This window comes from Musa acuminata, chromosome BXJ1-9 (genome assembly GCF_036884655.1).
Source record: "Musa acuminata AAA Group cultivar baxijiao chromosome BXJ1-9, Cavendish_Baxijiao_AAA, whole genome shotgun sequence".
Taxonomy (NCBI): domain Eukaryota; kingdom Viridiplantae; phylum Streptophyta; class Magnoliopsida; order Zingiberales; family Musaceae; genus Musa; species Musa acuminata.
In genome coordinates this window covers 4,580,077-4,592,748 of record NC_088335.1, presented here as the reverse complement: position 1 = coordinate 4,592,748, position 12,672 = coordinate 4,580,077, and the positions used below count along the sequence as shown (strand labels likewise).

Below are 12,672 nucleotides of genomic sequence, written 5' to 3'. Positions count from 1 at the left end.
AGTATGTCTGACAATGAACTCAAGAATTTATTATCCTACCTTAGATGGATGTACGTGGACTAATCTAGACACACAGTGGTTTCTTAATCCCTCCTCTCACTTTATTTTTCATTTCTACAATATGGTGGTTCGATAGATAATTATTTTTTAAACTTAAAAAATATATATATTATAATAATAATAATTTATCATGAGTCAGCATGTCGCGTAAACAGAGTCTAACGCATATGAATTCAAATTTGACAGGAGAAATTTATATACTATATTTTTTAAAATATAAAATTTATTTTAGACTCCTAAAGTTTAAATAGTCTATCAAAATCATAAGCTAAAATATACCTTAACATAAGCACATCGATTAGTACAGTGATTTCTGTCTATGGTCACGATTTTTAGATAAATCGTAGTATTCGATCGGAATCATATTGCAAAGTCTACTAGATGTGATTGGTGTTTGGTGTACAGTCAACGAGCTTTTCTTAGATAAAACTAAAACACGAGAGTTGACTTTTGTTCTTCGTTGAGGTGAAGAGTACGTGACGCAGAGGTATTGTCGAGGATCGAACCATCAACGTACAGGGGAAGATAATATCGACGAGATGAACACACACTGCCGATTCGCACCTCTGAACTCGAAGAGAGAAGGCGCCGCTCCGTCCATCGATCAGGAGGAGCCGCCCGCCATCGCCGGTTGTCGTCATCTTGTGTTGGCTGACAATGATGGGAAAGGGATGGCGAGCGACAAGCGATTCGTGCGCGCTCAAAACCAGCAGCTCTCTCCTTTGGCTGGCCGGATTGACCATAGCAGCCTTTCGCGAGTCTTCTAATCTGTATTTGATTGCGTGAGACTGCAGGCTTACTGCAAATCCTACGTCAGTCATCGCAATCGTTCTATATAGGTCGTCGTGTTCGAGGATTGGGTGACAGAAGTTGTCACCGATGAAGACCTGGAATCTCGTCTTCCTCTTCGTCGCCTTGGATTTGGCCATCGAGCTCCTCGGCCCCGCCTCCGTGGCAAGAGCTCCGAGCTCCCACGCGGGCCGCCTCCCTTTGCCCGTCCTCGGGAACCTCGTCCTGCTCGTCGGTCTTTCTTGGACCTCGGCCCCATCCGCAGCTGCCTCAGCGCCACCTACGGCCCGGTGGTGACCTTGTTCGTGAGTCACAAGCCAGCCTTCTACATCGTCGACCGACATGTCGCTCGCCAAGCCCTCGTCGAGAAGGCCTCTCAGTTCTTCGACCGGCCGCCGCCAATCGGTGCCACCTGCATCTTCAGCAGTGGTGGTCGCATCATCAGCTCTGCGGCCCACGGTGCTCTGTGGCGCCTCCTCCGCCGCAACCTCACGTCTGGGATCCTCCTCCCCTCTCGCATCAGGTCCTGTTCTTGGGCTCGTGAGCGCGCCCTTGCTAGCTTGATCGAATCCCGCAAAGCTGATGCCGATTCGGGCGATGGTATTGTTATGGTTTACGATCATATACGGCACGCGTTTCTGCGCCTGCTGATCCTGATGTGCTTCGACGATGCCCTCTCCGAGAAAGCAGTTCGAAACATCATGCGCATCCAGCGAGGTCGTCGGCATGGGGGCCGATCTCTTCATATTCGACATGTGGCCACGAGTGGCGATGGTGTTCCTGTGGAGGAGACGGAGCGGATTTCTGGCGAGGCGCCGCGAGCAAGAAGGCGTCATGTATCCACCTCGAGTACTTCGTGGCCAATCTGCTGCGGGAGTTCGAGTGGAAGCCCGGCATGGACGATGAGGAGGTCGACGTGTCGGAGAAGTTGGTGTTCATGGTGGTAATGAAGCATCCACTGCGTGCTCGAATTGCACGCATACTCATAGAACCAATGAGATCACTCTAAGCTTGCTGTCTAATTCTTAGAATTAAATTATTCATAATGGATAGAAATAACTATTTTATGTAACTACATAATCATATATGATTAAGAATGATTTGCTATATTATTTGATTTAAGGAAATATTTGAGGTAGAAATGTGACCTATCATGATGTGATCGGTGGTGATATAGAACGAGAATATACGAGGAAAATGAATATAAATTAACAGAGCCACATCATCTATCGAAGAATGGGAAGAAAATATGAAATAGTTGGCTGTTTGAAGAAACAGAGCGGTCCCACTCTCCCGATCAATAGCGGACTGCCAGGTTGGCTAAAGAAATGTGTATGCTGTTGAGTCCAAAAGTAGGGATTCGTTCCTCGTTTCCGAGCCTGCTCCCAGCGAGATCGGACCTAACGCCACCACAACCAAAAAGGCAACGACAACAGCAAAGCTGAACGAAGAGGAAGAGAGCACGAATAGGTGGAGAAGGACTACCTCTGTCTTCTTCTTCCACCTACTCGACTTCCTCCGCAGCCAAAGGCAGGGAATTCCGCTGATGTGTGATGCGATGCAGGCCTTCTTCCGCCTCGAGCCATAGCAGCAGTGGTGGTGGGCAAACTGATGGCACCGCCGCGCAAGAAGTGGACGGAGGAGGAGGAGCGATCCCTCCTCGATAAGTACGCCGAGATGGCTGCTGACGAGTCCCTTTCCCGCCTCCGCACCCGCGAGCGCCGCTTCCGCCCCATCGCTGCCCACGTCAACGCTCGCCACCACGCCGCCGACCCCGCCGCCTACCCCTTCCTCTGGTCCTGGAAAGACGCCGCCACCAAGGTGCACAACATGCGCCACCAGTACCTCCTCGTCAAGCGCAAGCTTCTCGTCCTCAACCGAACCTCCTCGTTTTCATGTTCCGCCGACGCTGCCATCGACGACTGGGCCAAGCAAGGCATCTCCCACTGGCCCAACTTCCTCCGCTACCGCTCCATCTTCGGCGATGCATCCTTACCGCCGGCGGACCCCGCCCCTGTTCCCGGGGTCCCCTTCGATGATGACGGCGAACTTGGCCTAGGGTTAGCCTTCGACTGCTGCACCGAAGGCGCCAGCGAGGGAGCCGATCGTGAGATCGAGGACAACGAGGGTTTTGATTTCGATGATGTGACCCCTGTCTCCGCCGCGGTGCCACAGCAACTCTTGCCGCCTCCGGTGGTGGAGATGGGCACGACGAAGAGGAGAAAGAAGAATCGTACTGAGCAGCGGCGAGCGCTGGCTACTTGGTGGGGGTGGGAGGCGAGGATGGAGGAGAGGGAGGCGGAACGGGAGAGTTTGAGGAGGGAGAGGAAACGGACGGCGGAGCAGGTGGAGGAGGAAAGGGAGCAGGGGAGGAGACAGGCAAAGCAGCAGTGGAGGGAGGAGGACCTGGAGTGGGAGGAGAGGATGGAAGTGAAGAGGGCAGAATGGAGGAAGCGGTTGGAGGGGATGCTGAAGGCACACCAGGTTGAGATGGAGCAGGTCCAGGCTCAAATCCTCCATGAGCAACAGACTGTGGTCGGTCAGCTCCTGGGAGCGCTATCTCAATGGGTGGCAAGCCCTGTGTTTGGAGGGTTCTCGGATGGCGGCAGTGGTGCCGGAATGGGAAATCACCACCATGATCACCATCAACACCACCACCAACCCATGCCATATCTGTCTCAAATGATGCAGGGGTTGCACCACCATGTTAACGGAATTGTTTCAGCAGAGAATCGGATTGATGGGGATGCACATGAGGATCATTTTATTGTTGATCATTGATTGAATTTGGTAATTTTGATCACTTATATCACAATAAGGGATGTAATGAGATCACTCAGATGGAGTATTGTAGTGGCAGGCGTTTGCAGGAGGACGAAGCATAATGCTTAGTGATCAGAATTGGATTTTTGTAAATGGCTTCATGCTGGATTGGAGGTACTTCAGTTGAACCTTTACGTGTGTTATCTGTCCAGTCATCATTCTTTCTATTCTTAGCTGTAAGGTATGATGTAATGTTTTTGTTCTAGCAGCCATCTTTCGTATTTGTTATATGAACATATGAATGAAGATGTAGTTATATTTAGGAGCTCAGTGGAATTCTTGATTTCTTTACTAGCATGGAAAAAATAGCTAAATGGGATGTATTCAGTTGATGTTTATGAGTTCCATTATCACTTGCTTTATACCTATGTTCGTTAGATGTAGTAAATTTATGAAATGCCATCATTCAGAAATTTCATAATTGATGGGCAAGCTACTCATTGATTTGATATCAATTGGAAAATGAGTTGCATAAGCTAATAGATGACATATTGTTTTTTGTGATTTGTATATTAAAACTTTCCTCTCACCTTTGGGATTGCAGAATGAGATAAGCGCAACGTGTGAAACATATGCAACTTAAATTAAAAATGCAAAAATTGTGAAAGTCTTACAACAAAACTTTTATTGATTCTTTATTTTAAAACTATAATTTGTGTCATCTTCCAGATTTTGGAGGACATACAGTGACAGCATACAAATCCATTGTGTGGTGTTCAAAGTTCAGAATGTTGAAAAATAATGTTTATATATACAGCTCTGAGCAGAAATAATGTTCAGAAGCATTGCACATCATGCTTCTGAACACTGAAATTTGGGTAACAGAAGCTGCAGGAAGAATTATTCTTCAGGGAGATAGCTTTTAGATAGAGTTGTCTTTTAACATGGAAGGGCTTGGCTGTATTGGCTCTTCTACTATGGACTCATTGGGTGCTCTGCTGCTGGAATTATGGTCCTGACTGTATATCAGGAGAATTTTGCTACCGGTAACCAGACATTTCTTTCCTCACTCAATGATTTGCCAGTTTCTTGTTACTTGTTTCTCATATTCAAGATTGGGTAAATGCAGTCAGACCAACTTTATAGTGAGATCCAGTATCTTAAGTCTACTTTAATAACTTTGATGATCTCTTCCGAAATGAGTCTTTGTGTATTCACTAAAATGGTATTTTCACATTTTTCGTGCTGGTACCAGGTTTGTTATTGATCCTCAAAAGATGTTGTCTGTAGTAGCACAAGTTCACCAGTCCTTGTCTGTTAAACTTGTATGATTTAATCTGCAAATGGTATGTAGGTATATTAAGACATTTTCTTTCTCAATTTTCTCTTCACCTTGATATATCTCCATAGTTTCTGCTTCTGTTTGGCAGCTATCAGTGAAATTCATTTCAGCTGAAGTGCTTGAACATTGTTCTTCACATGCTTATTACATCCTAGAACTTGTGTCACATGTAGCTTGTTCACATAAAAGCACACGATAATGTATCTGTTCATGGTACTCCCACTCTACTAAATTTCATATATTTGCTCCATTTTAGGCCCAAAGTCATAGCAGGAATATGATGTGCTTTCTTCTTTATGTTACTGGTCTTATTAAAATATTAACACACTTCAGTTCATCCAACACAACCTTCTATTTCAATCATGCCATTTTTTTAATGTTCATGTTGGAGTATGCCAACAACTGAAATTGATCATTGATGTTGAACAATGACAAGCATTTTACTAGTTAAGTAATTAAGAATAATTTGTAAAGGGGATTATCCTTCTAATGTTAACTGTCATTTATCTCCAGTGAGTGGCCATTAGCACTCTCTGTGAGTATTGCAGTCGGGATCTCCTGCAAGTAGCAGATCTCTTATCACTTCCCAGTTCAAACTAATCGAGTCTTTTGTACCTCATGGTTTGATGCTTTCCAGCAGCCTTTATGGATGGAGTGGATACATGTGCAGTTCTCCGCTCAGCAGAGCATCGTCAGGCAGAAGTTGGTAACAAACAATATCGGCAGATGAAGAAGGGATGCACCATATAAATGAGCTTTTGTTTTGGTAACTTGGGTTTATAGAATGGCTAAGAGAAAAGTTAGGGATGACAATAAGAGCTGGAATACTGGATGCTTGTTTAGCTCATCTGAAAGTGATTTAGAAGGTACGGTCACATAGTCAAGTTGACTCATCTGTGTACTTTCATATCTTGGTTCAAACATATCATATGTTTATTGTTGTGACATTTACACATATCTTATTTGTTAATCAGTGTTCTAACAAATGAATACATAGTCATGCAGGCTGTCATTGTTGCAACAATCATGCATATACCTTGCAGTTTCAAATTCAACAAATGAAGCTGCAATTACTTTGGAGTACTTGGATGAGTCAGTGGTTTCTGATTCAAAGAGGTATACTTCTACAACTGAATCTTAGATGATGAGGTTGTTCAAAATTTTGAAGGTTTATTTTCTGTATTGTTCGACACCAAAGTGGTTTAAGGCAGCAGCTAAATAAATATTAGTTGTTTTGAGTTTCATAGTGTGTCTCATCCAATGGATTGGATTTTCTTTACATCGTAAAGTGTTCATTTTTTTGATTGAGTTATAATTCTCAATCAAAATAACCAGGTTAATTTAGCTTAACCCAGCCTGACTGCCAGAGTTCAATAAACTCAAAAACTTTTCTGTTTTGCTTTTAACATAGATGACTACATGGTTATCTGCAATAAAGATGAATATTGCAAAATAATGCATATTCTTAGGGTAATTTATGTCGCATGGTTATGTTAAAATCTTCTAGAAGAATATGTATTATTACTTGTACTTTAAACAGTCCACTTGTGAGTAATTAGATGCCTATTAAATAAATTAACGAATATAACAAATTGAGATATGCACAACTCTTTCAATAATCTCATGGATGACATAATTCTTGAGATCAAAAGGTAGCACTTACTACATAGAGGGAATTCCAAAGAGGTTTGTAAAAAATGTGCATTTATGTTCCTTGTGCTAGTGATATTTAAAATGCAACAAACAAAATAAAGAAATTGAACTCACAGTACTCAATTTGCCGTTCGGTGCCTAAACGTTCTCATCTGCATGCCCATAAACCATCAATACCTCGATCTCATCCATGACTGGTAGAAGTAGATGGACAATATCAGGCATTTGAACAACCGCAGCAGAAGAACAGAATTGCCTTTGTTAATTTCTTAATCATCTTAATCTTCTTTTTTGTTCTCATAAGACAATATCAGGATGAGATGCTGTCTGCCATAGTTCTCTAGCTCTCCATCGAATGAAGAAAGATCAAGGATGGAAGTCCAGGAGGGTGGTGCAGGTATTTATGCTTCGACTCCTACCTTTTTAGCTTGAAATAGAACATGACATGAACATATCTTCTCTTGGCATCTCTAGCTTTGATTTTTGAAATATAAGAAAAACCGGTGTTCTCATGCTTTTTTTTCCCAACAAATTTCAATTGTTTATATTGATTCAGGTTTCAGAATTATGCAAATAGTATCTCTATAAGACAGTATACTCACTCTAATAAGAGCCTCAAAATATTAGTTCATCTTATATTTCATTCTTAATCTGGATTGGATTGATTTGTGATCAATAGAATAAGAATGAAGAGGACACCTAACTGTTGCTTCCTAATATGTACTGCCTAGTGTCAAGTATTTTATTTCATTTTCTTTAATTTATTTTTATTGTATGTATCATAAACTAATGTGTATGGTAATTTATTTTGGGGAAGAGGCAAAAGAGATTAATTCTGCACATCCACTTACAGTAGAGATAAATTCATGTACAAAATTGATATCATAGCCACCATCTATCATCTTTGATTTAGAGAATTAATTTACAGACACACGATCAGTATTTGAACGATTTCTATCGGTCAACTTAAACTCCACACGATCATGGTGGTTTCATTAATTAGAGAAATCACATCCGCCACATAATCCATACACAGCATGTTCCTTGTGCAACAAATCTCAGAATAACTTGGAGCAAACAAGAATTCCTAAACCCTTGTTATTGTTGTGCATCAATCCCTGTGTCTTCATCACAGTAGTTTCTTTCTTTCCTTGTTCATATATACTCCTCTCTTCACAGAGGCTTCAGATTCCTTGTGGGGACATCAAAATTAAGAATAGATCTGCATCTGCTCTAGCACATGCCCGAAGCTGTCGATTGGTTTCTCCGTGGTATGGTTGTGGACTCCCTCGTAAGTCGTCTCCACAATGCCTTCGTCTTTGGATAGCCGCTGCACTTGCTTCTTCACATTGCAGCCTTGATGTGTGCACCGGTAGTAGCTTCTGCAGCCAAAAGAATCCATAGTTCAAAGGATTAGAGAGAGAGAGAGGGAGCTGAAAGTGCACAGGAAGCATGAGATGATAAGATTAAGACCAACCTTGGGAACTTGTTATTCTTCACTGCCTTCTGGCCGTACTTCCTCCAGCGATAGCCATCGTCGAGTATGTCCACATGACTCCTGGTGTGGAAGGCGTACCGCTGCTTCTGCTGCTGCACCTTCTTCTCCTCCTCGAGAGGCGATTCCACCTGATGAGCTCCTTGCGCTTCAGATGGAACCTGGGCGCTACTGATCATATCGGACGGCTAGCTAGGAAGGAGCGCCGAGGGGAAGGCAAGGCAGACGACGGTGGTCGTTGCAGGGAGCTTTCCATGTATATATGGAGTGGTGGGTGGACGGTGGCGGCTGTTGGGGGAGAGAAGAGAGAGAGAGAGAGAGAGAGAGAGAGAGAGAGTCGTGACCGGCAAGCAAGCGAAGGGTGCCGCCATTCATTGTAAAGGGTGGATGAGACTTCGGCCACGTGTCCGCGTGCGAAATGGTTCTCAAGATTGCATCAACTTGTGCATCTGTTGTTTGCTAATCTCGATGCAATTTGAATCGTTTTTAGTGCAAATCATGTTAGCTCGTGACCTTTAATTTAATGTACATAAAAATGTGCGGAGTTCTATAGTATTCGTACGTGTTTCTCGATTTATCCGATTATTATGATGGCATTTATCGATCGTCTATTCTATGAATCTGGTCTTCCAACGTTGCATTGGACTTATTCTCTGTGGGCTTAGCAAGTTGTAATTATTAATTTCAGAATTAGACTTCGTCTCGTGCTAATTAATGGAGTCATAGGTTTATCTAACCCACTTTCTGAATATTATTATATTCTAACAATTGAATCTCGGAGGGGATTAGATGATGACTCACTCGAGAATATTTTTTTTTGAGTCATGAGCATCGAGGGTACGCATGACACAATCATTCAATGAGAGATGTGAGACTCAAAAAGGTTTTTGAAATAAATTTATTTCAACTAATATTATCCAACCAATTAAATTTTATCACAATTTATTAGAAAAAGACTAATTATGCCAATAACTACTCTTTGTGGAGCAAATTTGGAGAAGAAGTTCCATTTCATTCCAACATCCATCAATGTAGAAAAATGAGGTGAGAAGCAGCATTATTGCCTTTTCATAATCTTTCAAGGGACTGACTGTTGGGGGGTGCATTCAAGTGTTTGTTTCATTGGTGGAACCATGTTCTTCCAAATCTTTCCTAGGGTTCTAATGGAGTTTGGCACAAACAAGAATATTAAAAGCATTAAAGTACAGACAGAGGTTGCACTTGCTACCAACCTTGCATTGACTTTGCAGTAAAGCTAGAAGGATCATGACTTGGATTTAAATGACCACCAAACCAAGAAGAAGTCTTTGTTTTCTTCAGTTGGCTACTGCTTCCCTGTCAAACTGCACAAACAACAAAAGTTAGGAAAATTAAGGACCATGACCCAACCAAGAACATGAAGGAGGATTGAGACTAAATCATCAACTTCTTTTTGTGTTTGGAGTGGTTTTGCAAGTCTCAACTTATGGTGGGTGGTCTTCAGCTCTACCCTGTGAGCTCACTTTCTGAGATGATAGATGAAGGAAAGTGAGAGGGATGCATTCCACTCTCTCCTCCCTCATCCAAAAGCAGAAGCTCTCATCTCTATCATAGATAGATAAATCAAGTGTTGAATTAGTAATCCTATGTAGATTTTAATATCTTCTCTTACAAGTTAATTATCCGTAATATTTTAATTAAATGTTGGATGAAATAAAAAAGAGACAAGTATATGATTTGAACTTATAGTCCACTCAAATATCATGATAAATTTTTTATCCTATATAACTCATTTAATGTTTTGACTACGAATCAATGTACGTTTTGATTTTTTTTATTATCCAAATCAAATTTCTGATAGAGAAAATATTTATTACTTGGTAGATCGATCAACCGAGATAGTCAAGACCTCATTTAACTACTGAACCACATGAACATCGATCCAATATAAAATATCTCTAAAATATTTTAATTAGACCATAAAATATTTCTTCAAATTAGATTATTCATAAAAGATCTATTTATTAAACTACGGTAATCAAGGTATTGAGAAACCAATCTAAACCTCCATCTCGTTTCGTCACTAATTCAAGCGTCTTGAGAAACCAAAAACATTTTGAGATCTTGGCGATCAAATATGAAGATTCATCGTGGATACAAATTCCAACCAAACTGAATTGAGACGATCATCTCGAACATCATCCCCGATAACAAAGGTATCTGCTTCTTGATGAGAAGCAAGAACAGGTACAACAGGAACAGGAATGGTTGTCGTCACCGAGTCAGCTCCAATCACCAACCATGAATGACGCCGACACCCGCAGTCAAATTCGACCAATAGGAAATAAGTGGACCCCTTCGTCCACGATGCTCTGTGCTCTAACGAATACGAATCATTTCTTCAAAATCAAAGATTGTCGATATAAAAAAAATAACTTGAAATTATCAAATCATATGTTTCTATTTATAAAGAAATATTCTTAAAAATATATATTTGAAATCAGAGATTATAACATCGTAGATCAATGTGACGAGGATGTCGATGTAAAAATGACTTGGTCGAGGTTAGAGGAACAAGGATGATTATGATGGATGATAAAATTCCCAACATAATAATAAACTTATGTATATCACAATTAAAATATCATCATCACCTAATGAGATGTTCAGTCCCTCTATTAACTAATATCATCAGCCAGATCGAAACATTATTAAACACATTAATATCTTCCTCCACTCTAATAGTAGAAGTCATTTAGGACAAGCAGCATTCCTTGCTTAATCCGCTTCAAAGACCACTAATCCTTCTCCATCTCTTTCTTACCTAACAATGGCATCACTCGATGTAAGAGCAAAGTACTAAACAACAAAGCTTAAACAATGCATGGGCTACTGCTTGTGGATAAGCACGTAGCATTATGCTACTTGGCTCCACTTAATTAATACTGATGGTTGATTGTATTTAATTGGACACCAAAAAAAGGCCCAACGACCGTATTAATTTGCCTCCCATTATTTGCATGCAAGCATAATATTAACGAACAAAACTACCGGAATAAGTGAGCATAATTTACATAATTAACGGCGAATATGATAATAAAACAAACAAGTACGATTTTTACAGCAGATTTATGATATTACCCTTTTTTTAGCGTCTAATTTCTCCGTCACCTCAATGATGATGCCTCACGCGCCCGGACCCCAAAGGCTCCACAAACGCGAATGGAACATCCCCATCACGTCCGCCCATCCCCTTCGCCGCTCGCCGTTCCCCGCCTCTGCCTCCACACCCTCCTCCTCCGCGGCCGCCGTCTTCGTCGCGGCTCCCGCTTCCGCTCCCACCGGGGCCTCTTCGCTAGCGAACCCCTCCGATCCCCCAGGCGTCGTCACCTCGAGATGCTTCTCCGCCTCCTCCGGCTGTTTTTGAGCCTTATCCGCCTCCACCGCCAGTCTCCGAACCTTCTCCTTCTCCTTCTCCTTGCCTTTCTTGCCCTTGCCCTTGACCGCCCGCTCGGCGGCCTTGCGTTCCGCCCGCCGCCCCCTCGCGCCCTTCTTCTCCGCGCTCGCGAGGTGCTCCTCGAACGCCTCGATGGCCTGGTGGATGAGCTCGCGGTCGGGGGAGCAATCCCAGCGCGACCAGAACCCGGTGTAGCAGTCGAAGCACCCGCAGCCGAAGACCGGCAGGTGCTGGGTTGCGCTACCTGGCCTCCGGCAATGCCGCCGCTCCTCCGCCGCGGCCGCCGGACCGTCGATCGACCGCGTGAGGAGGTACGCGAGCACCTCCTTGTCCTCCTCCCGCAGCGCCGCCGTCAGCGCGAGGATCGCCGCCGGGAGGAGGCCGAGCACCGCCAGGGCGTCATGCGGCGGGGGCGATGGGTGGATCTTTCCCTTCCCTTTCATCTCCTTCCGCTCCCCTTCTCTCTCTTAAGATAGAAGAGAAGCAGCAATTTTTGCGATATTTATCGAACTCTTAGCTTAGCAAGCACGAAAGGGGACGCGGAGAAAGGAAAGAACGCAGGCTTACAGGAGAGCTGAAACTGTTGACCGCCTATAGCCCGTCTCACGTGCCCTAATATTTTGATCCGCAGGTAAGGTTGTATGCGGACGATCGGCCACCTTAGGATGTGTTTTGCATCATATGATTGGACGGTAGAACCGTCGCGGCTCGAGTTCCGACGAAGGCGGCAAACGGAGCGTGAGAATATAGTGAGGTGGAAGCTGGAGAACCGTCCGATGACGCGACGAACAGATCGTTCGAGTACGGTGACCGTAGGTGTCGGTACCGGCTAACTTTTCTGGATATATGCTTTTGGCCGGAAAGGAGGGCAACAATACGGTGATGTTGCAGCCGCCTGATGAGGAGTGGGCCAGAGATCGACGGCTTCAGTGAGATCGGTACGCGTCGGCGTAGTAACTGTACGAATACCGAGAGTTGATTCCGCAGAGGAGTACGTCAGAGTTCGTGCGTGGGGGAGGAGGGCGGGGCTGATCTCGGATCAGACGGCCGACACTTGAGGTACGACGTAGGTATCGGTATGGCTCGGCGTACGAAGGTTGGCCGTCTCTTCTTTTCTGTCGCCCGCTCTCTTTC

General features: G+C 43.6%; 3 protein-coding genes across 13 annotated transcripts; 1 reads left to right on the top strand and 2 right to left on the bottom strand.

Annotated features, from left to right (window-relative positions):
* The first annotated feature begins 2,211 nt into the window (after positions 1-2,211).
* LOC135582264 (uncharacterized) lies at positions 2,212-8,677 on the top strand. Of its 10 annotated transcripts, none has more exons than XM_065082197.1 (6): positions 2,212-3,639; positions 3,710-3,786; positions 4,342-4,658; positions 5,592-5,820; positions 5,960-7,004; positions 7,787-8,677. In XM_065082197.1, exon 1 carries the CDS (start codon positions 2,461-2,463, stop codon positions 3,628-3,630), a length of 1,170 nt encoding a protein of 389 aa, XP_064938269.1. In that variant the 5' UTR covers positions 2,212-2,460; the 3' UTR covers positions 3,631-3,639; positions 3,710-3,786; positions 4,342-4,658; positions 5,592-5,820; positions 5,960-7,004; positions 7,787-8,677. The 10 variants fall into 10 exon arrangements, with proteins under 10 accessions (XP_064938269.1, XP_064938271.1, XP_064938270.1 ...); XM_065082193.1 differs by having other exon boundaries at positions 2,219-3,786; positions 5,960-6,070; positions 6,912-7,004; XM_065082196.1 differs by having other exon boundaries at positions 2,219-3,786; positions 5,952-6,070; positions 6,912-7,004.
* LOC103997154 (uncharacterized) lies at positions 7,490-12,114 on the bottom strand. Of its 2 annotated transcripts, XR_010479157.1 has the most exons (3): positions 11,223-12,114; positions 8,085-9,445; positions 7,490-7,989 (listed from the first exon to the last, which is right to left on the bottom strand). XR_010479157.1 is itself a non-coding variant. In XM_065082200.1 (2 exons), the coding sequence occupies exon 1, from the start codon at positions 11,979-11,981 to the stop codon at positions 11,268-11,270; it is 714 nt and encodes a 237-aa protein (XP_064938272.1). In that variant the 5' UTR covers positions 11,982-12,114; the 3' UTR covers positions 10,712-10,905; positions 11,223-11,267. The 2 variants fall into 2 exon arrangements, 1 of the variants encoding a protein (XP_064938272.1); XM_065082200.1 differs by lacking the exons at positions 7,490-7,989; positions 8,085-9,445 and adding an exon at positions 10,712-10,905.
* On the bottom strand, positions 7,818-8,281 carry LOC135582259 (probable WRKY transcription factor 75). Its single transcript, XM_065084859.1, has 2 exons — positions 8,085-8,281; positions 7,818-7,989 (listed from the first exon to the last, which is right to left on the bottom strand). Exons 1-2 carry the CDS (start codon positions 8,279-8,281, stop codon positions 7,818-7,820), a joined length of 369 nt encoding a protein of 122 aa, XP_064940931.1.
* Positions 12,115-12,672: the final 558 nt, after the last annotated feature.